Source organism: Hippocampus zosterae, chromosome 7 (assembly GCF_025434085.1).
Source record: "Hippocampus zosterae strain Florida chromosome 7, ASM2543408v3, whole genome shotgun sequence".
Classification (NCBI taxonomy): Eukaryota; Metazoa; Chordata; class Actinopteri; order Syngnathiformes; family Syngnathidae; genus Hippocampus; species Hippocampus zosterae.
Genome location: NC_067457.1, coordinates 8,715,624 through 8,739,385, shown reverse-complemented (window position 1 = coordinate 8,739,385; position 23,762 = coordinate 8,715,624). Strand labels below are relative to the sequence as shown.

At 41.1% G+C, this 23,762-nt stretch overlaps 2 protein-coding genes across 7 annotated transcripts in view; both read left to right on the top strand.

Annotated features, from left to right (window-relative positions):
• Positions 1 to 9,085, top strand: part of ryr2a (ryanodine receptor 2a (cardiac)) — a 98,766-nt gene extending 89,681 nt beyond the window's left edge. For all 4 annotated transcript variants that reach the window (XM_052070953.1, XM_052070951.1, XM_052070952.1 and 1 more), the window contains 7 exons: positions 2,499 to 2,645; positions 2,810 to 2,944; positions 5,547 to 5,703; positions 6,217 to 6,281; positions 6,401 to 6,501; positions 7,028 to 7,079; positions 7,771 to 9,085. In XM_052070953.1, coding sequence (XP_051926913.1) covers positions 2,499 to 2,645; positions 2,810 to 2,944; positions 5,547 to 5,703; positions 6,217 to 6,281; positions 6,401 to 6,501; positions 7,028 to 7,079; positions 7,771 to 7,866 — 753 coding nt within the window. In that variant the 3' untranslated portion in view covers positions 7,867 to 9,085. The remainder of the gene's footprint in view (positions 1 to 2,498; positions 2,646 to 2,809; positions 2,945 to 5,546; positions 5,704 to 6,216; positions 6,282 to 6,400; positions 6,502 to 7,027; positions 7,080 to 7,770) is intronic.
• Positions 9,086 to 11,619: 2,534 nt separating this feature from the next.
• Positions 11,620 to 21,836, top strand: chrm3b (cholinergic receptor, muscarinic 3b). Of its 3 annotated transcripts, XM_052071134.1 has the most exons (9): positions 11,620 to 11,700; positions 13,811 to 13,928; positions 15,168 to 15,282; positions 15,810 to 15,853; positions 16,411 to 16,466; positions 17,485 to 17,663; positions 18,450 to 18,745; positions 19,196 to 19,854; positions 21,024 to 21,836. In XM_052071134.1, the coding sequence occupies exons 5-9, from the start codon at positions 16,427 to 16,429 to the stop codon at positions 21,497 to 21,499; spliced, it is 1,650 nt and encodes a 549-aa protein (XP_051927094.1). In that variant the 5' UTR covers positions 11,620 to 11,700; positions 13,811 to 13,928; positions 15,168 to 15,282; positions 15,810 to 15,853; positions 16,411 to 16,426; the 3' UTR covers positions 21,500 to 21,836. The 3 variants fall into 3 exon arrangements, with proteins under 3 accessions (XP_051927094.1, XP_051927095.1, XP_051927097.1); XM_052071135.1 differs by lacking the exon at positions 15,168 to 15,282 and having other exon boundaries at positions 11,653 to 11,700; positions 15,820 to 15,853; XM_052071137.1 differs by lacking the exons at positions 15,168 to 15,282; positions 15,810 to 15,853 and having other exon boundaries at positions 11,654 to 11,700.
• The last annotated feature ends 1,926 nt before the right edge of the window (positions 21,837 to 23,762 follow it).

The window sequence follows — 23,762 nt, the reverse complement described above, 5'->3', positions numbered from 1 at the left end:
CTTCGAAGACCTCCTCAACTCCACCAACACGCCTTCCTTGGAGGAAGCAGAGCCTGGGGACTCTGAGGTGGGTTCTCCTATCTCTGTGGTTGAAGTCACCGATGTGGTTAAAAAGCTCCTCGGTGGCAAAGCCCCAGGGGTGGATGAGATCCGCCCGGAGTTCCTCAAGGCTCTGGATGTTGTGGGGCTGTCCTGGTTGACACGCCTCTGCAACATCGCGTGGTCAACAGGGAGAGTGCCTCTGGATTGGCAGACCGGGGTGGTAGTCCCTCTTTTTAAAAAGGGGGACCGGAGGGTGTGTTCCAACTACCGAGGGATCACACTCCTCAGCCTCCCTGGTAAGGTCTATTCAGGGGTGCTGGAGAGGAGGGTCCGTCAGGAAGTCGAGCCTCAGATTGAGGAGGAGCAGTGTGGTTTTCGTCCCGGCCGTGGAACAGTGGACCAGCTCTACACCCTTAGCAGGGTCCTTGAGGGTATGTGGGAATTCGCCCAACCAGTCTACATGTGTTTTGTGGACTTGGAGAAGGCGTTTGACCGTGTCCCTCGGGGAGTTCTGTGGGGGGTGCTTCGTGGGTATGGGGTACCGAACCCCCTGATACGGGCTGTTCGGTCACTATACCACCGATGTCAGAGTTTGGTTCGCATTGCCGGCAGTAAGTCGGAATCGTTTCCAGTGGCGGTAGGACTCCGCCAAGGCTGCCCTTTGTCGCCGATTCTGTTCATAACCTTTATGGACAGAATTTCTAGGCGCAGCCGAAGCGTTGAGGGGGTCCGTTTTGGGGGCCTCAGTATTACATCCCTGCTTTTTGCAGATGATGTGGTGCTGTTGGCTCCTTTAAACGGGGCTCTCCAACTCTCACTGGAGCGTTTCGCAGCCGAGTGTGAAGCGGTTGGGATGAAAATCAGCACCTCCAAATCTGAAACCATGGTCCTCAGTCGGAAAAGGGTGGAGTGCCCCCTCCGGGTCGGGGAGGAGATCTTACCCCAAGTGGAGGAGTTCAAGTATCTTGGGGTCTTGTTCACGAGTGGGGGTAGGAGGGAGCGGGAGATCGACAGGCGGATCGGTGCAGCGTCTGCTGTGATGCGGACGTTGTATCGGTCTGTCGTGGTGAAGAAGCTGCTGAGCCAAAGGGCGAAGCTCTCAATTTACCGGTCGATCTACGTCCCAACCCTCACCTATGGTCACGAGCTATGGGTCATGACCGAAAGAACGAGATCCCGGATACAAGCGGCTGAAATGAGTTTTCTCCGCAGGGTGTCCGGGCTCTCCCTTAGAGATAAGGTGAGAAGCTCAGTCATCCGGGAGGGGCTCAGAGTCGAGCCGCTTCTCCTCCACATCGAGAGGAGCCAGTTGAGGTGGCTTGGGCATCTGATTCGGATGCCTCCTGAGCGCCTCCCCGGTGAGGTGTTCCGGTCATGTCCCACCGGGAGGAGACCCCGAGGAAGACCCAGGGCACGCTGGAGAGACTATGTCACCCAGCTTGCCTGGGAATGACTCGGGATCCCCCGGGGAGAGCTGGAAGAAGTAGCTAGGGAGAGGAAAGTCTGGGCTTCCCTGCTAAAGCTGTTGCCCCCGCGACCCGGCCCCGGATAAGCGGTAGATGATGGATGGATGGATGGATGGATGCACCTAATAACATGATAAGCTGTCCACTGTAGTAACCGCTGTCCCTGAAAGGGTTAAATCAGCGGAGCTCCACTGGCCCCATGTCAGAGAATGTTTTCTTTATTTAATCATCAACACACCACAATCGAAACATATTCAGACCATATTGAATGGTCGCGATCGACCCGTTACCACACACGCGCGCATACACACCCACTTACGCATGCCAACCTACTTTTGTCGAGACCAGACACGGACGCATTCGACGCACATTTGCAGCGTGTTAACTACGTAGCTCACGTGTACCATTTTAAAATGCTTTTATCGGCCCTCCAGATTGCCATTCTTTGCCAGGACCCTCGGTGAATTGTACATGAATGGCTGTTTTTTTGGGGGGGAGGGTGTAAAAGCCACCTGCCTGGCATCCCACCTTGCTAATAGAAAGGTGTCGCAGGCTATGATGCAAATCTTTGTTGATAGAAATGTAGAAATTGAAATTTCATTCTACACATTTTTACAGCATTAGAACACGTTAAGAATGTTTGTGTCATGTTTTTCCTCCTACATAAACCATATTAAAACAAAAAAAAAATTTTCCCTCCCCCATCTTTTTCCATTTTCAAACATTTTTTTAAAAGCTTCAGGGAGCCGCCGGGGCGGCGCTAAAGAGCCGCATGCGGCTCTGGAGCCGCGGGTTGCCGACCCCCGGTCTATGCTTTAGTATTATTATTATTATTATTATTAATCTAGCATTAATAGCTAACCTGCACTAATTTAACCAAGCTTCTTAATTAAACGAAAACATGCTGAATGCGATTTTAAAATACCATATCTAGCGAAACAAGTCATCCACCAGGTCACCCCAGTATCTTCTCATTTCATTCTCTGCCAGTCGTTCCTGTATCTAGCCTGGTATATGACCATGTCGGTCCTGGGTCACTACAACAACTTTTTCTTTGCTGCACATCTGCTTGACATTGCGATGGGGTTCAAGACACTCCGGACCATCCTGTCTTCCGTAACGCACAATGGCAAACAGGTCTGTTGCTTTGGTTCCTCTAACCCTACACCAATATTTTGTACGGTACAAGAAAGTCATCTCATAATGAAAATGGCATGTAACTGTCTATCTCTTGGTCTCTTTGTGAAGAACACTACTTTCTTGATAACAGTTATTTTGTCTTGGACTATCTTTCCTTCCAGTTGGTGTTAACAGTCGGCCTGTTAGCGGTGGTGGTGTATCTATACACGGTAGTCGCCTTTAACTTCTTCCGAAAGTTCTACAACAAGAGTGAAGATGGAGAATTACCTGACATGAAATGTGATGACATGTTGACAGTGAGTATTAGAAGGATTTTACTTGGGATATTTGACCATGCAGAATACTTCTCGATTAGACTGCCAAAGATGCGTATAATTCTCCTCGTATCCTCTTCTAATGCTATTAAGTCAAAAAAATGTGGTGCGGGAGAGTTGGTAAGAAAACTGTTATTCATTATACTTGGTCTTTTCTTCTTCATTGCTCTGCACACTTGCTCACTGCGGCTATGACCGGCAGCGTTAGATAAGTCTGTTGTCGACTTGAAAAGGCAAAGTTACTTGTGATTAAAGTGGGTCCATTGCCATTTATGGATTGAAAGTCACGGGAATTTAGTTTTACAGTATTCACCCTCGGGCACTGGCCTGTGTCTGGATAAGCTTCTGTATTTTCTATGAACTCAAATGCCGCACGTCGGACGAATCAAAGCTGACTCCGGGTTCTAAAAAAAAAAAAAAAAGAATCTGTTGCCTTTTTAAGTTGTTTTTTATACTTGTTTACATCTAATATTTTCCACTGTGAATGTGTAAATCTGTTTCAAAGAAAAAAACAAGGTCACAGTATTTTAACAACATCACAGAGAGATGGGTCTCGAACATTTCTGTATTAATTGAGATATCTGAAAAGAATGTGCTTGGACTCATGCGTATGGACAGATTCTGGACATCTGGATTGTTTTTTTTGGGGGGGGGTTGTGCATGCGACGTTTTTTTGGGTTAAACTGCACACTGTGTTTTCGTATGAAAGCCACGCGAGACTTTGTACAATGACGTGCCGGGTCTCTGCATTGTGTTTTGTTGTGAAACGATTGACATGAGGCATGACTTTTCTTGTCTAATTTTATTTCCTAACCAACACACGACAAGCACTTTTCAGTTTATTCACTCACTAAGGTATACATTTTAAAGCTAGCATTTTGGCTAATTAGCTCCTAGCAAGTACACAACGCTTCTACAATTCACCACGGCAGTGACGAAAATGAATTGCCGGAGTTTGCGACACACCAAGCTACAGTATTTATAACCCCTGCACAAGAGGATGACGTACCAAAGTAACCCCGTTACAAATTCCTGCATTCACTTTCTCCAAAGCACGTGCAAAATGTGTTCAGTTTTCATGCGCGTCAAAGCGCCCAAAAGGTGATTCATTTGTAGTTAAAAAAAATAATAATGAAGGCAGTGTGTTGTACTTCTTGTTGCTTGGGGCCTAACAATGACTGGAGGGAAACAAAATCAATATTGCAATTTATTGGTGTGCTCTCTGTTGGAATAAATCATCGATACACTGATGGCAAATATCAATGACAACACACCAATCGTTACCCCCGTCATAGATTCAGACCATTGTCACCGTCGATACTTAATCTTTCCTGTCCTGCTTGTGTTGGTCCTAATCCCGTCACGGTAGAGGGGGGGGGGGGGGGGGGGGAAGCAGCGCCCTTCAAAGAACAGATTAGGAATACGGGCACAGAAACACAAATCAAAGAGCCACCAGCAAGTTTCCACTCAAACACACGGAGACACTTCGTCTTTTCCGATGCAGATTACGGAATGAACGCTGAATGAAGAATATGCAATCTGCACCACTAATCACTATTATCTGGCAAATTGTGGTCATTTGCGACCATACAGCTGTTTTTATACAATGACGTTGAATGACTATTTTTCATTCGTTTGAAGGGAGCTGTGGAACATTTAATTGTTTTCAGTCTATAATGATGCGATTAAGGTCACATTCTCTAACACGTATCATAATAATAATAATAATAATACATTTTATTTATAAGCGCCTTTCAAGACACCCAAGGACACTTTACAATAACAAAAAACACAAAACAATCCATCAGTTGCCCCGAAAATGAACATTTTGTTAATGCAATATACTTTAGACTTGTTACAGGGTAGAACTCGATAAAGAATGAAAGAATTGCAGCCAATCCATGTGAAAGAAATACTATATAAGGGCTCGACAGCTGATGGTGTGTGTGGGTGTGTGAGTGTTTTGTAATGGTGTGTGGTGGTGGTGGTGGGGGCGGGGGGGTGCTTTCTGTCACCCGGAAATTTCACAACTAATCCCCCATAGTCAGCCACCCATAACATTCCATAGAGCTCCGTTTATTCCTATTAAGGATTTGGGGAGCAGTCGTCGCTTTTTGTACAGAAAGGGGACAGAGACCAAATGGCATGAAATGATGGACCGAAGTATGACCACCGCTGCAGTGAAAGTTGTATTTTCGTCGCTGTCCGTTTTTCAAGAATGAATGCCTTGTGATGACTCACAGTTTAGACAGAAGGTCAAGTTAGGTTCATATAATTTCACCATCTCGTAACTTCCGAATGTGCAACTGGACATTTACAATTGTTCAATGCTTTGCAGTCAAGACCCGTTTTCAATGTTTCATTCCAGAAAATGAACATCGTGTCGTGGTTAAGCTAACCCTGAAACTGTCTGCAGCAGCTGTTTATTTTTTCAGCCGATTCTGGACCAAGCCTGAAAAGACGTTTAAAAACGTCTTTGGGAGTGAATGAATTGTTAATCAGTGTATTTCATTATTGTAATTTAAAGTAACAATCATTGTCTCGCTCTAACCCTCTTCTCCCTTTTTTTTTCTTTTTGTGACAGTGCTACATGTTCCACATGTATGTCGGTGTGCGAGCAGGGGGGGGGATTGGTGACCAAATTGAGGACCCAGCAGGAGATGAATATGAGATCTACCGGATCATATTTGACATCACCTTCTTCTTCTTTGTCATTGTAATCCTGCTGGCAATCATCCAAGGTGATTTACGCAGTCTTAATTGCTTTATACACTTTTGTAAATGTGCGGCATCTCGGTCCCATTATTGAACATTCGTATTCGCCTTTTATGGTCAATACGATTCAGTTCAGTGCGTTACTTGAACAGCATCCGACAAAACATCCCTACATCTCTCGGAGGGTTTAGCCTGAGCAGGGACCAAGCTTATAAAAATAATAAATACCTTATGATAATATTTTGACAAGCGGCATGCAAAAGTTGGGTTTCTGTCAATAAGTAAGCAAGTGGAAGATTAGATGTTTTCTAAAAGTCATGAAGTTAGAGATGGCACATTTCCTTTCTGTTTGAAAGGAGAAAAAAAAGCATAGATTATTTTCATGGCGCTTGCCCCTGTAGATGAGTACAAAGTAGAAAGTAATTGCCGTATTCGCAAAACAAAACCGGTAGGATGTTAAAGAATGGTTAAAAAAAAAAAATTGTCTGCTGCATCAAAGCGGCGTTTCAGCTTTTCATCTCTTCTGTTGCAAACTTTAGGTTTAATCATTGACGCTTTTGGAGAACTGCGGGATCAGCAAGAACAAGTGAAAGAGGACATGGAGGTAAAGAGGAAACATACAAACAAATCATCTTCAGTATGACGCGGTGAATTCAGTGATTTGGAAACACGGTGTAGATGTGTCACCTTCTCATACAACTTTTTAACTTCTCTCTCTTCCAGACAAAATGTTTTATTTGTGGAATAGGCAATGACTACTTTGACACAGTGCCGCATGGCTTTGAAACACACACTCTCCAGGAGCACAACTTAGCCAATTACCTGTAAGTACTACTGAGCTCCGTCAGAATTACTGGCGTTGAATCGGTGTATGTTTTGTGCGAGGTGCTATTTTTGAAATTCAACAGCTTCCATTTCTTTGCCGTGAGACAATAAAAATGTTGAAAAAACATTTTGATACACGTGTCATTTACAACATATAACATATGTACACGAGTGGTGTCCGACAAATACAGCACAGTGCTTTATACAAAGACATTAAATTCATTTTGAGCACTATTGGGGTTCACATGGGATGGCTCTTGACCTCACATGACCCCTTCCGAAAATTAATTTCACACTTATTCTAAAAGCATGCAATTTTGATGAATTGAAAACACTAAGTTCTCAAAACCGTGTTGAGTGAGGATTCTTGTATTTCTTTATGTACCTTGCCACTGGCTGACCACAAGTCCAGGATGGAGTGAACTGTTTTTCCCCATCAGCTGATAGGCACCAGATATACGTGTGACCCAGATTAGGATAATATAGGAACTGCATGGATGGATTGATTGCTCTATTTTGTTACAGATTCTTCGTGATGTATCTTATCAACAAAGATGAAACAGAGCACACAGGCCAGGTAAACCATTTTACACTCTCTCTCTCTCTCTTTATATACCACAACTAAAAGCATTCCATTTTCTCAAAAGACGATAATGCACTTTATAATCCGATGCGCCTTATATGTGGATCAATATTCTGCTTTCTTATATTTCAAATATTCTAGAAAATGCTTTGTTACAGCTGCAGCGGTTATGAAAGCTCAATATAAGTAAAGCTGCATTGTATTGTATTCTCTTTAGCATAGCTCCATCTAGTGGATGTATAACGGAACCACAGCCACGATTGTAGTTTCTATCCTGTGCGCCTTATAATGTGGTGCTCCCTACTTATGAAAACAGTTTTAAAATGGGTCATTCATTGAAGGTGCGCCGTATTCTCCGAAGCGCCTTATAATGCTGGAAATACGGTATGCCAATGATGTTTCTCTCTCTCTCTGTCTCTCTCTCTCTCTCTCTCTCTCTCTCTCTCTCTCTCTCTCTTGTAAGTACACATTTATGTGTCTCATGATTTAATTGTTAATTGCGCTTCCCCATTTGTATAATTTTATCGGATTTATAATCCTGGACCGATTGAGCAACATCATTATAAAAACTTTCGAAATACTTTTAAAAACTTTTTCATTACACATTAAAGATAAAGCAAATTTATTTTGGTGAATCAGACCCGACGTGAATGTCAACTCCTTCCTTCTCATGTCTGTCTTGAAGGAATCTTATGTATGGAAAATGTACCAGGAGCGTTGCTGGGAGTTCTTCCCAGCTGGGGATTGTTTCCGAAAACAGTATGAAGATCAGCTCAACTGATCTGTTTCTGGAGTTTTGTCCCTTCTGGTGGTTCCTAAACCCTGCCGCATACTTATTGGAGTAACAAGTGTTGGCAAACCACAAGGATTCGACCAACCAATACTCCCCTGACAAAACACCTTGGAGCTACATCTCCAAAATCAAACTGGACTGACCATCATCCAAGATCTTCCTCATTCAGCAGGTCAACTTGCTGAATCTGCCCCAAATTGCAGCACTCATTTTTGGAATATTTTGTGTACATGGAAAATGATCTGCTTCTATCATGTAAAATCAAATTGTTGGCATGTGACTGACAGCTTACACTCATATATGAGTCCTTTTTTTTCTTCTATTTGACATCACAGTAATAAGCATTAAAAAAACAAAAATGCGAGAGGAGTTGTGGACAGAGGAGAATGACTCATTGTGTCTACCAGACACACTTGGTGGTACAGGTAGTAAAACCTGATGCAATATATCTTTCAAGATCTGCTTTTGTTACCACTGTCCAAAAATGTGACTTTGTTGAATTTTGCCTGTGATGCAGTGGGAAGACGATGTGCCTAAAGCTGAAGACTTTCCTCATGTTTGAAAAAATCGAGAGCATTTTAATGGTTTGAATCAAAGCGGAGCTTCCGGATGTGATCATGGTGTACAAAATCTGCACATGCCCATGATTTTGTGTGTGTGTGTGTGAAGAATGCTGTAAAATTGCCTGTGACTTGATGTTGAATGATGAGTTAAAGCTCAACTGAATAGTCCTGCTTGCTCTTTAATTTGCCCCTTTTTAAGGGTACAAAAACTATAAACAAAGTTGTAAAGTTTGAATGAGGGCTTAACATCCTGTAATGTTGAATTATTTTATTAAGTGAATACAATTAATTATGTCTTTTATCATAGTTATACTTGTTGGTTCTTTTATCTCAGACATTTTTTTTTAGGTTGTTATTGATCTGACATGTTTCAGTGGAAGTCTTTCGCCACTTTCGGAGTTCCACACTGAGCTAAAAGAAGCAACAAGTTCTATTTTATTTATTAGTATTTGGATTCTTTGGAGATTCTCGGCTGGAAATATTTTGCCTGACAATGGCTTGCAACCGATTTTCATCACATGACACAATTTGCGGTAATTTAACAGACCTGGTCAAAATACGGCCCGGGCATCACATTTTGCCCATCCGCGGTTTTTCACCGACCATCACAATGAACATGAAGTCAAATTAAAAGGTCAGATATGTGATGCTTTGCTTTTGAAAATTGTGCTTTTGTTTTATGTGTACAAATGGACACGAGTACAAGCGAGATAGCGAGCAACGACTTCTGTCTGCGGTGTTGCCAACTGCGACTTTTCCAATCCTACCAGCAACCATTTTTTTTCCAAAAAGGAGACCAGCAAAAATGACAGCCGTGGTCGTATGTTCATGTTGCACTCTCATTTCCTGTCAAGTGGAGGGAAGAGGAGAAATCTGGCTTGATTATACTGCACACAAATCTACAGTTTACATACTATATCAGTGGGTCATTTTTCAGCATTGTCAATCAATAATACAGTATACCTCACGAGGCCTGAAGGTATCTCGGTTCCCAAAAATGCTCATGGCATTTTTTTTTTTACTTCAGTACCTGATTATTTGCGTGCGGACTGTAAGATAGAAGAAGTCAAGCTAACTTCTGCAAGAATTTTGCACGATGGTAACACACCACCAACTTTAGCCAATTTTAGCTAGCAAGCTAGTTCGATGCACCACCACGCTGGCCAACATTGAGATGGGCTTCGTTGATGGGCTACATGATATTTAATTTGTTGCTCTTTAACTAGCTAACTTTTCCTCACTACCACCAAACTTGGAAAGTCAGGCGTTTCGAACTACACGTGCACTACGTCGCAGATACTGACCTCCCCAATGCATTCAAGTCTAACCTCAACAATATCCTCAGATCCGTTCAGATTTCTCATTCCGATTCCAGCCGGGATCCCTCGCCAACGTGGATCACATCTACATTTGTCAGACGAACGACCAAAAAGTCTTGTCGTAAGTAACCGAAAATCAAATCAGGTGGTGCAGGTCAGTGAGAACCTTGAACAGAACTAGCAAGCTGCGCACGGCCCTTGCCTGCGCGGCCCTCGAGTAATTCCTGAAAATAAAAATCGTCACTGTTGCTGAACCATTGAAAGATGTAATCCTAGTGCTAACCACAGAATGGCAGACATCTCCTCCAACCCTGAGGGCGCATTTGTGAAGAAGTGTCATGGCCGCCACAACATCGATCTCATAACTATATAAACAAAAACGTGAATGTATTCAATCCTTAATTGTGTTTCAAACATATATGGTGGCTAAATTGGACAAGCAACTGTTGTGATGGATGCAGAGGGGACCAATTTCACTGCCCGATAGTGGCACTCGTCACACAGGTGAGTGAGCCATCTTATTCATTTGGGGATTTGAATTACATCCGGGAAAACATCGTAGTCCATCCATCCATTGACATCCAACCTCGCCTTGTTGAAATAGTAAAAAGTAAGCAAAAAGTAAAATGAACAGGTCTGTAACATGATACAATGTTAGGCAAAGCTGAATTCTCATCTTCAGCAGCATACACGAAATGTGTGTAGAATTAGGGATGGTGATTGAGAGAATACGTGATGCATGGCAAAGATCCCTTAAAAGGATTTCCAGAGCCGACAGAAAGAGACGAGGTGAGGGGAGTTTGGTGGGCTTCATGCTGATGGAACTGAAAGAAAAAGGGCAGAGATGCCAGGATATGTTTAAAGGGTAAATGCCTGGAAAGTGCTCAGAGTGGGATGTGAAAAAACAAAATTATAAATCAAAAGTGGAAAAATATACTGTGTGTTTATTTGTTTTTGCGAGGTGAAGGGAGAAAAAAAAATGTGGTCACTCGCATCCCATGACTTTTTGACTAAGCAACATAGAGGAAATAATTACTGTACATACTGCCTTCTAATGTTGAATACTTTGACTTTAGAGCAGTGGTGGGCAAACTTTTTGGCTGGGGGGGCCGCATTGACTTTTAAAATTTAACAGAAGGGCCAGGTCAGCACAAGCTATGGTACATTAAAAAAAAACTGCATTTGTTGACAGTCCATATCAAACATCAACAGAACGAAAGCATGAATATACTGTATTAATATACTTTTTTAAAAAGACAACAGTGTTGTTGATGACCTATTTTAACCTGTCCATTGCTGCAGATGGGTTGTGATCAGACCAGTAGAAGTAGAGCGATACAGAGGTCCAAGGTGGTCGATATGATCCCACCCCCCAACCCCCCGTGTTCTGCAACTTCAAGTCAATGCGCCACCTGGCGGTGAAATGTCTGTCATTACAAGTCGAAATAAAATGAATACAATCATTCACATCAAACTTTAATTGTGGACCAACCTTTGGTGGGCCGGATTAAAAAGACCAACGGGCCGGATCTGGCCCACGGGCCGTAGTTTGCCCACCTCTGCTTTAGAGTAAGGGCTACCGTATAAAGTGTTCCTCACCTTCGACAGATCTATTTCATCTGCAATAAGCTTACAGTACCAGGCCTGCAGTATGTCCATGTAAATTTAACTCTTTCATACAGTGTAAATTAAATATTCCACATTTTGTTCCTGTCCCCCCCCCACCCCGGCACCCCTCAAAAGTATGAACTGAACTCTCGCGAGCCAATTCTATGGGTTGTCACATAGAACCCCTTAAATGTTTTGCTGCATAGACAAAAGTTTAAAAGGCGGAGCCGTCGGCTGCAGTCGCACACACACAGCGCTTGAGCAGCAAAAGAAAGCAGCGTGCTGCACTAGGAGGGCTGACTTTCGAGTAGGATATCATTCGGATGCATCTGGTAAGTTTTTTTTTTCCAACTTAATCACATAACTCAATTATTATATAAATTTAAGTATAGGTGAATAATGTGTATTATGGTTGAATATTATTTTATTCGTATTAAATGAATTCTGATTACGTTATGTGAATTCAGCACTTTGAAGGTGGTGGCTTTGACTTTCCTGTTATGTGGCAGGCTAAATTGATTTTTTAAATTTTTTTTAATGCTGTCAGAATCTTTTTCATTACAAAACGTCTGTTTAGCTTAACGGATATAATAGGTGAAACATTGGGCAGAGATACGTTTTTCTTTTCATTTAGCACAGGTAAAATGATAGGGATTCTTTGTGAAATATTAATATTTTGGAAGGGCTCAGAGGGACGTGAACCAATGTTCGGATTGTGGATTAAAAACTGGCACAATAAAAAAAAATAATCAGAATAATGATGGAAACATGACTTCCTTGGAAGAGTAAAATGACAAAGCTATTATTTGGTTCCTCTCCGAAAGTTCTTCAACCCTCATGTTCTGTCAATTGAGAGCCATTTTAAAATTTAAAATAAAATGGAAAAAAAAAGTTGCCCAAAGAAAGTTGGGATAGGCTTGAGCACACCCGCCACCCTCGTCCAGCCATTAATATAAAGCAGTTAGTGGAATGACGGACGGATTCTAATTATTTTATTCAAAGTAAAACTTTGCTTGTCTTATTGACAGTAATCGACACATTTATAGGAAAATGGTTTGTACATACAAAATTCAAACATGCATTTTGCTGTAATGAGTTGCTTTGGCTCAGTTCTTGAAAAAGAAATGACATTGTTCAAATAACGTCGACACATCCCCAAACCACCTTTCAATTGTTCACAACAAAATGTCATTTCTCATTGTTTGCAAAAGTCTTAGTAGGTGTGTCAGCTGTCTAAGTGCATCTTTGCAAATGGTTGTTATACTGTACAAGTAAGCTGATAGTTCGCACTGGCTCAAATTTAGTGCATTTCCCAAATAAATAACTCTTGCTTATCTAAATATTAGTATTAGTATTGAGTTGATTAGCAGTCGACTGGTTAGCACGTTCACCTCTCAGTGATTCCAAGGACATCGCAGGGGGATCAGTATTGGCGACGGGTTGAGTCTTTTGTAACTTCAGGACCACTCGCAGGGGACTTTCTCGCTTTCTCCTCCTTCCCATTGAGCTCTTGAATCCCGCCCATTTCTTCCCTCTCTGCAACATGGATGAAAAACGGTGGCAAAATACCGTATTTTCCGCGCTATAAGGCGTTTCGGAGTATAAGACACACCTTCAATGAATGGCCTATTTTAGAACTGTTTTCATATATAGGGCGCACCGCATTATAAGGTGCATAGAATAGAAGCTACAATAGTGGGTGCAGTTGCATTATGCATCCACTAAATGCAGTTGCGGTAAAGGCAATCCATCCATCCATTTTCCGATCCGCTTTATCATCACAAGGATCGCCTATCCCAGCCGTCTTCGGGCAGTAGGCGGGGGACAGCCCGAACTGGTTGACAGCCAATCGCAGGGCGCTAAAGGGAATACAGTACAATTATAGCTTTATTTATATAGAGTCTTCAAAACCGCTGCGGCTGAAACAAAGCGCTTTCCAGAACATTTAAAATACTACCTCCAAGAAATCAGAATATTGATCCATATATACGTGGCGTCTCGGATTATAAGGCGCACTATCGGCTTTTCAGAACATTGAATGCTTTTCGGTGCGCCTTAGAGTGCGGAAAATGCGGTAATAATATATGGAGGTTCCTTGCTGTGTGAAAAATTGTTATAACATCCATGGCAATCTGAATGGCAAACGGTTTGGGGGGAAATATGAGGTTTTTCTAATCGGCTGTATTGCTGCGCAGAACTTGAAGACTGCTTGACCAAATGATCTTATAGTTTAAGAATGTCATTTCTGTTTCAATAAATGAGCCGAACCAATGGAGAAAAAAAAAACTGCAATGTGAACAAAGAGTACCAGAAATGTTTTTTTCTGATGCTTTCAGAAATGTCAACATTACTATCTTTATTGCTGTTCCTGAGAAACTGTCATATCAGGAGGGTTTAACATTTTTAATGTTTATTTGTTTGTCACTTTGTTTGTTTTAACAGTGACGATTCCATGATGACAGTGCAATGGAAGACTGGTTGGCAATGCTCCTTTACCGAGAGGGGGTTCTTGAATTAAAATTTCAGTTCAGATCTTTTTTGAGGAGCCTGCATGTTTTGGGTATGTTTTTGATCTGATTCCATATCTCTCATGTTTCTACCTTCCTACCATTCAACTAGCTTGCTCCATACTATATAGATTACAAGTTGGCGCACACATTTTGAAAGGTTAACCGGTGCATGCATTCGGATTAAAAATGTGCACAGTTTACCATATTTTCCGCACTGTAAGGCGCTTCGGAGTATAAAACGCAACTTCAATGAATGGCCTATTTCAAAGCTGTTTTCAGATACTGTGTAAGATGCATAGAATTGAAGCTATAAAATCGGCTGCTGTTGCATTATGCATCCACTAGATGGCACTACGCTAAAGGGAATACAATACAATACAGCTTTATATATAGCTTTTACAACCGCTGCAGTTGTAACAAAGCGCTTTACAGAACATTTAAAATACGACTTTCATGAATTCTGAATGCTGATCCATATATAAGGTGCATCGGATTTAAGGTGCGGCTTTTGACAAGATTGAATGCTTTTCGGTGTGCAACATACAGTGTGGAAAATACAGTAATTACACATGACATTGTAAATATCAGAGTCGATGATGGTTTAGTAAGACACACGCCTGACTTGTGTGCTGTTCAGGTTAAGCGGTGTGGAAAATGGATGGATTGTAAATATAAATCCACTATTTTCACATTTAGGATGGAAGGAATGACAATTGATGCTGAAGTTTAAAACATCAACAACGATCTGAAGAGCTAATATTCCTTTTGCTATGCGCTTGAACTCAACTGTACTTCAGGTTTTCCTTCTGATGCAACGCCGTAGTTAAGGGAATATATATTTTCGAGTCCAATTATAACATGCATCAGAACTATAAAGTGTAAATTTGTAAACACTGTGTATAAATATATGCTGTAGTATGGAGAGACTAGACTATGTGTACCAGATGATAGCCACCCTCAGTTGTAATTTTTCTAGTTTTACATGGCATGTTTGATGTTTTTGATTATTATTATTTTTGGGGGGGGGGGGGGGGGCGGGGCGTCGAATAACTTTTATTCCTTTTTTTATTCAACTTTTGTCCATTTATGAATGTTCTGTAAAATGCAAATGCCATCTTTCCTCGGAACTGAAGGTATGACATTATCCCAAAGCATTGAAGCAGCCATCCAAGCTTCCATTTTCTGTGCTTGCCCTCATTAGGGTTAAGGGTGAGCTGGAGCCTTTGGATATGATGGTTCTGGCTTTAATTAGTACAGCCTGTATTAGTAATGTCATCTCTTCTTTACAGGCTATGCTAATCTATACCATAATCAGCAATGCATTGGAAGCTGTCTGAGTGAATGCAATGTTTTGTATGATTTTCACACAACTCTTCATGATGGACTCCAGATTAGTTCTGAAGTGTGTGTATGTCTTAGCGTTGCACTGAATTAACTGGCTATTTTTTTTTCTCCAAGTACTGCTTAAAGATCCATCTGCATTACATTACCAGAAGTGTCAACAATGAAATGATAGCAAAAAACATTAGGAAAATTTAGTGGCAAGAGAAGATGGCTACCCTCTGGCTTCGGCCACGTTATTTTTTGTCAAAATGCTTGGGTAAAAATCCAAGTGTCATGTTCAATTTATACAAAACTGTGAAAGAAAGAAAAACCCCAAAACAATGAAGTTTCATTGTTCTGGTTCATTTCGAACTAAACAAATACAATAATAATAACAATAAAATAATAATACAGTAATTAGAATAAATATCCAACCTCCTGGAAATCTTAAAATCTTTTTTTTTGATTGAGATGAGGTTATTTTTGGGCAGGGCGGGGTGGAAGGTTGGATGAAAAATTTAAAATAGCTTGATGTCGGGACTACAAACCAATGTTTATTCATACTGTTCTTTTTCTATTGTTTGTGAATTTGTGATTGTCTGTGTGAGGACAGGATAGGGCATTTCAATTGCAACTGACCAGTGAAGAAGGGGTAAGATTAAAAAAAAAAAATGAAAAACAGGTTATGCATCTCTCCTTTCCTTTTCAATTTTGTTGTGTTAGCATGTTGCTGTTTTTGTATATTTTATTATTGTTTGATATCTTTAATTTCCTGTATCTGTTTGTTTGTTTTTACTGTGTACTATCGCATGTTCATAATAAAGCCTTCATTCATTTATTCAAAAAGAGTTCCAATGCTTTAATATCAATGTTGGGTATTTGGTTAATTTAAAATACATATTATTCATAATAATGCAGTGGAAATAAAAGGGCCACACACACACACACAAGTTCAAAATCCATTTGTTTGTGATTCAAAACAAAAATAGAGGCCAAAAAAAATAATTGCACATTTCCTGCCATTAATTTAGCGTATCACCTCTATACTGAGTTTTTTTTTTTTGGCTAGCAATCTATCAGTGTGGCAAATATTTCTTTCACAAAGTCAATTAAGGAATCCGATTACTTTTACATACCATCAAATGGATGGTTGACTCTAATTACCCAGTTTGCCTCTTCTCATGTTTATCTCCTATCTTCCTGTTATAGATGCCTGTTGGTCATTATGGATGAAACCGCAAGCACCTTCCTTCCAGCGACTTTTGGTACTGCCTACAACACCTACTACATATGTTTAACATTTTAAAAGCAAATTCTATTGGCAGCTGGTACTACCACAAGGTACACAGTAATCCCTCCTTGGTCCTGATGTCACCATGTTAGGAAAAATCCGTAAAGTTGTGACCAGGAATTGATTTTATTATTTCCGTTAGTGACAATAGAGAATAAATTTCAAGTAAAAAACAAAAACAAAAAACATAAGACATGAACTAATGAATTTACATTTAGACCAGAAATGTATACATAATCAACATAACATGTGAACATGAACATGAGTGAAATTGCATCAAGTCCTCGAATGTTAAATCAAATTTTTTGCTACTCTATTATTTTCCTTGGCAAGATGACTTTAAAATAAAAATCAGAGAGGCCTTTCTCATGTGAAAATGTTTAGTGTTTGACAGAGCTGTCTTTGAAACATGAGATCGGGTTCAGCTGCAGGGGAAGATATTTTCTGGTGAGTGTCTCACCACCCCAAAATTTTGTACTTTGGAAAATCCCTAACTATTTGCCTTATAGAAAGCTGTCCATATATAAAATTTTCCAAAAGCACAAATATATAAACTATATGCAATTGAAAATTTGACTGATTTTGGGGTGCTTGATAAATTGTCCAAAAATTTCCAAGTGGCCTTTACATCTTTTGATTTTCCTGTATCAGGCCCTCTGAGGAAAATGTTTGCTCACGGCTGTGTTTAGAGAACTTGTCGTAACTCCCCTTACAAGACGGGTATGGCCCTATGAGTTGGAGAAACGTGATTGGATTGAGGCCTCCAAATCATTCCAGCTCTGACAGAGCACCCACAAACATTTTTTTCCCAGTTTCTTCCCATTCATGTAAACTCACACTCGTCTCATCGGGATTTCATCAACGAGGAGCCATGTTTAACTCACACTGTCGCCATGAAAAACAAGGCTCATCGATGAAATCATGGAAGAAAACAGTTTTCAAAAATGACATCCCTTATACTGGTTGGGAAATATGATTTCTTTCCATTTCAGATGGCTCCTACCAGGAAGCTACTATATTGTCTGGCAGTGTCGGCGCGTGGAGTACCCATCATTTTAATAGCAATCATATTATTTGGCATGAAGCAAATTTCACTGACTCACCGGGAAATAGCACACTAATCCAGGCAACAGCCGACTTTGACCCATTAGGAGGACATACAGTCTGGCAGGTAACAATCAGATTTCACCAGAATCAAAGCATGAAAAATCCTGATTTGCTCCAATTCTGGGTTGTTATTTTTTTTAGATTGGTGATTGTATGGTATTGTGAATGTACCGTATTTTCCGCACTATAAGTCACACCATAAAGGATTCCATTTTCTCAAAAGCCGATAGTGCGCCCTAATATCCAATGCAGCTTATATAAGGAAAAATATTCTGAATTATTGGACGTAGTATTTGAAATGTTCTATAAAGCGCTTTGTTACAGCTGCAGCCGTTGTAAAAGCGCAACATAAAAAAAGCTGTATTGTATTGTATTCGCCTTAGCGTGGCTCCATCTAGTGGATCCATAACACAACTGCAGCCACTATTTTAGCTTCTATTCTATGCGCCTTATAATGCGGTGCGCCCTATATATGAAAACTGTTTTAAAAATAGGACGTTCATTGAAGGTGTGCCTTACTCTGAAGCGCCTTATAGTGCAGAAAATAAACTGAAAACTGAGCAGATTTTTCATCTTAATGCACCGGTTAACCTTTCAAATCATTTCATTTGTTTTTTTATATAGTATGTACCAAGATAGTTGAATGGTAGAAAGGTAGAAATATTAAGAGATATGGAATCAAATCTAAAACATACCCAAAACGTGCATTTTCATTCAGGATTGAGTTGAGCTACATGTTCTAAATTATTCATTATTTTTTCTAACTAGTAAATGCATTCTATACTGAATTTATTTTTTTATGTCATCATCAGGTTTCTATTAAAAATTACAATTTTTTTTCCATCTTCAGGTTATCGTAATTGTCTTCCTCACCGGATCACTTTCACTTGCCACCGTTGTTGGGAACATCTTAGTCCTGTTGTCCTTCAAGATCAATAAGGCGCTGAAGACCGTGAACAACTACTACTTGCTGAGCTTGGCGTTTGCCGACCTGACCATTGGCACTTTATCCATGAACTTGTATACCACCTACATCATCATGAATCAGTGGGCTCTGGGGCCAGTGATCTGTGATTTGTGGCTTGCAATTGACTATGTAGCCAGTAATGCTTCAGTCATGAACCTCCTCGTCATAAGCTTTGACAGGTAACGTGTTTTGGGTTTTTTTCGACCTTCGATAGTATTTTAATGCTTTCAGTTTTTCCTTAGTTGCTTTGGTACATTTCTCAGATCAGAATTGAATTTCTCAAAAGTACTTGTCCAATTTTCACATCATTACATGTGACGAAAATTTTTAAAAAGCGATCAGAGACATCATGTTCAAAGCCCACATGACTTCACACGCGCCTGCTACAGGCAAAGTTTGAAAGTAAACAACAAGCTGCATTGCCAAAAAAATAGGTTGTCTCGCTTCTCCAGTCCCATGTAAATCCGCTTCAATTCCAAGCGCCAACTTTCAGTTCCTAATCCGCATCCGTGCTCCACGCTGACGTCCGTATGGAGCACCAGGGTTAAAATCATTTCAATGGCTAAATTTCTAAAATTGTTTTTGAATCGTGTCTTTTTTTTTTGTCTCTCCCTTACTTTTTTCTTTAGGTATTTCTCAGTTACCAGGCCTTTGACCTACCGCGCAAAGCGCACAACCAAAAGGGCCATGACCATGATTTGTTTAGCCTGGTCAATATCATTCATTCTTTGGGCCCCAGCCATCCTGTTCTGGCAGTACATCGTTGGGGAGCGGACAGTGCCGTCTAATGAATGCTTCATCCAGTTTCTGTCTGAGCCCATCATTACATTCTGCACGGCGATAGCTGCATTTTACTTGCCAGTTACTATCATGACAACCCTGTTTTGGAAGATCTATCAGGAGACAGAGAAACGCGCGAAGGATATACAAGGTCTTAAGGGCTCGGGCGCAGGAAACAGGAGTAACGATGGTGTGACCAAGAGCCAAAAGGAAAAATCCGACACACCGTCGACACAGCAAATACAATCGGCGAATGAGATGAACGATGAGCAAAATAAGCAGGCTTCAGACAACTGCAAGGACAACTCGAGTGTTCCGAGAGGAATGGAAAGCACGGGGAAATGCCGTGCGTTTCTTTTCCACTTTTCATCGCATTTTTGCCGCGGTTTCAGAAGGGCTGACAACACCGTCCCTGCAGATCAGAGCTGTTGTGACAGTTTAAACAACAATGATGCTTCCGAAGATGAAGAGGAAGTAAATGATGCAGACCAAACAAGACTTGCCACAGGTCGGATATGGTAATACTTACCTGTGTTGAGCGTTGTTAAAACTTTCAAATCGTGCCTTCAGAACATAGGATTTTTATTTGATTTTATTTTCTTTTTTATTATTATTATTATTATTTTGCATTGTCTATTCCAAATACAAAGTGACACATTCTGGAAGACTATTTCACGAAATTGCAACACAAAAGTCAGCTGTGATCCGTGACAAAAGTTAAAAATAACAAGTAACTAATACTTTACTGTTAAACATTCCACACCATTTAGTTGCCCTGTGCGGAGTCTCCCCCTTTGGTTAAAATAAGGGTAACCGCAACACTAGTCCATTCTTTTGCTTTTTTTTTTAACCCTTTAATGCACCCTGTAACCGAATAACATGATAAGCTGTCCACTGTAGTAACCGAAAGGGTTAATGATCAACACGCCTCTAATTTTTAGAGCATATCTTTTGCTCTGGGTGGCCCAGTGGTCGACTGGTTAGTGTGTCGGCCTCACAGTGCAGAGGTGCGGGATTCAATTCCAGCCTTCCTGTGTGGAATTTGCATGCTCTCCCCGTGCCTGCGTGGGTTTTCTCCGGGTACTCCGGTTTCCTCCCATCCATCCAGCCATTCATTTTCCGATCCGCTTAATCCTCACAATGGTCACGGGGGTTGCTGGAGCCTATCCCAGCCGTCTTCGGGCAGTAGGCGGGAGACACCCTGAACCGGTTGCCAGCCAATCGCAGGGCACACGGAGACAAATAACCATCTGTGTTTACAGTCACACCTAGTGACAATTTTGAGTGTTCAATCAGCCTGCCATGCATGTTTTTGGAATGTGGGAGGAAACCAGAGCACCCGGAGAAAACCCACGCAGGCCCAGGGAGAACATCCACACAGGGAGTCCGGAGCTGGGATTGAACCCAGTACCTCTGCACTGTGAGGTCGACGCGTTAACCACTGGATCACCCTGCCGCCGGGCTGTATTACATCAGTCTATTAACGCTAGGGTGCATTAGCAGATATCCAGAACTCCGTATGAAAATTTACATTTGGAAGACGCCTGATTTTTTGACCAATGCATGTTTTGTCAGCAGGAATCTCCAAATTGTGCCACTTGAGAACAAAAATTGGAATTGTGTCTCAAATCAAACCTACAACATGCTGTAATACGATGTCTCATTTGTTCTGCGTAGATGGAAAGAAGACTAAAAGGACAAAGGACCGAAAATCACCCGAGTCAAAACACCCGCCACCTTCTGAGGACGCGTCCCCTGAAAATATCTCCATGAAAGATGCGAAAAGGTTTGCCTCCAAAGCCAAGACAGAGGTGAACAAACGCAAGAATGAAAAAAAGGCAAATGACAAGAAAGCGGCACGGACGCTGAGTGCCATCCTTTTGGCCTTCATCACTACTTGGTTACCATACAACATCATGGTCCTCGTTAACACCTTCTGCCAAGACTGTATCCCGGGAACTCTTTGGGCGCTGGGATACTGGTTGTGTTACGTGAATAGCACGGTCAACCCGATGTGCTACGCCCTGTGTAACAAGACTTTTCGAACCACGTTCAGGGATATCTTAATGTGCCAGTGGAATCAAAACAAAAGCAAACCTCAATTTCATAAGAGGAATGCTGCTGCAGCTTGCCGAAAGAAAGATCAAATGTAGAGCAGAAATATGACTAAAACTATTTCGAAAATGCGACAGGACTTTTAAATGGTAATTCTAATATTTGGGAAAGTTTGGCAAGGCATTTACGCTAGAAAAAAAAAAACAGACTTGTCTTGTGATCCTCAGAAATTCCAATACTCTTTCCAAAGACTTTAAGAGTATTCATTGAACTATGGTTTACATTTCAAATTTCTGATCCATTCATTGAAGGTACGCTTTATAATCCGAAGCGCTTTATAGTGCAGAAAATACGGTAACATATAAGGTAAGTGATTGTGTTCCCATATTGTACTGACTGAACAGAAATCCACGGGTCAGTCATGCACAGGGTTAAAATCTACACAGACTTCCTCTACTACAGTTGCACTGCAACAGTCGAGTAAAAACTAAGCAAAGTAGTGTTTGTCACAGCGTGTAAAGGTTTCTGATACAGAAAGGAGCATTGTCGCAGTGATCGTCTTTCACAGTTTTTGACAGACATACTAAGTGTAGTAGTGTGACAAGTCTAATCGATATGGATTGAATTTAGTCATCGAGTTACTTAGCTAATGATTATATAAACAGGACTACTAATGACATTTCTGGCACTTTTGGATCATGGGTCAAACTGATTGCTGTTACCGAGAAGTAAACATAAAACGAGGCTTAAGTATGGCGCGATATACAAATAGATTTATCAGACCATGAAATATCTTATCTCTACTAAGGCAATTAGAGTGCTACAGTGGTTAGTAAGGGCTCTATGAACCCGCTCTATGATTGGTTGGCAAGTTTCATTTCAGAAATACACAAATAAGCTCATGCAGGCTGAAATTCCAAGGAATTCTCCAAGTCAATGCGTCAAAAATACAGTGACGATTCAAATGGCATCACGATCCCTTCAAACTCAACCTACTGTAAATGTGCACCAAAGGAACATGTGCCCATGACATTGATCGCGATCGACTGGTAGATCGCACCTGGTCCCAAGTCGATCGCGAGGGGTGTAGAGGAGAAAACAAACAAACAACCATTTGTGTGTCTTTGTGCATGTTAGGAATATATTTTTGTGTTAATGTACGCTGCACGCTAATCATCCTATCAGTCTCATTTTCACAAAAAGTATTTTAAAAATTATATAAAATAATGCAGGTAAATCTTTAACCTAAGGTGGCGCGTGACCTGCGTCACCGGACGTTGTTCGCGCTCAGCAGTCTGCAATTGCAGCTTGTGATCAGAGCTGTTGCGCTATATCTTTTATCGTTATAATTATTCTCATTCAGAGTGTGTTTCGTGTCCATTTCACCGATGGCACGGGCCATATATATAATGGGAATCTCGAGGGGCGAGGGAGGCACTTAAAATGGTACGTGTGAGCTACGATGGTTAACAGGCTGCAAAAGTGCCTTGCATGTCTCTGTGTCAGGCTGTTGCTCATCATGGCGTGCGTGTGTGTGCTCTGTAACGGATCGATTGCGGGAGGTTGCTTGATTGAAAAATTCGATCTTCGGTCCAAAAGGTTTGGGCACCCCTGGTGTAGATCATTAATAATTTTTTGTGTTGTGCATTAAATTGTTATGGAGGTTTTCTCATTGCATGTTTTTTGGGTTGTTTTTTTAGAACTTTCCGTAACGCTGGTAAAAATTTCACAGTGTTATTGTCACAGTTGATTTATTTGGGACCAACAGGTGACTCTGTCGGGCTCCTCCCACAGCGGCACACCTGTTGGTCATCATTTCATTGTTAAAAGGACTCCCGGCCCGACCACTCAGTGTCGGGTCATTGTATATGTTGCTGTTTCTGTCACTACTTCTGTTGGTTTGTGTTTATCACATAATATTTTTTTGCGTATGCCATGGGTTTTGTTGTTAGTTTGAATTATTGTTGAATGCATTTTGTCAAGTTCAACCTGCTCCTCCCTCTTGGCTGCTTTTTGGGGTCCTCCACCACCACGTTCATGACAGTTATTGTATGTCTACATGTGTGGCTCCACCTTATGTGTTCAAATATCTCATGCTGAAAGGATTTTAACGTTGCGACACCAATGTTGTATGGCATATTGCCCTGTGACTTAGCATTAAGCTACACCGACTGTAAAGTAAAGCTATGTGGTTGTCTTTTTGTTTTAGTTTGACAGTAAAGTTCCATGGGGAATAGCAATAAACAGTTTGACCCTTCGTTTTTTTTGAAGAATTGTTCACTATCTGCCAAAGTGCTGCTTTATATAAAGTGAGTTGAGTTCGCTGCCGACATATCGCAATCATATCAAATTTTTGTTTCT

Coding starts and splice junctions, on each gene's coding strand:
- chrm3b (XM_052071134.1), top strand. CDS start 16,427: ATGGATGAAACCGCAAGCACCTTCCTTCCAGCGACTTTTG. Junction 16,467..17,484: donor CTTCCTTCCAGCGACTTTTG/GTACTGCCTACA, acceptor TTTCCATTTCAG/ATGGCTCCTACCAGGAAGCT. Junction 18,746..19,195: donor CTCGTCATAAGCTTTGACAG/GTAACGTGTTTT, acceptor TTTTTTCTTTAG/GTATTTCTCAGTTACCAGGC.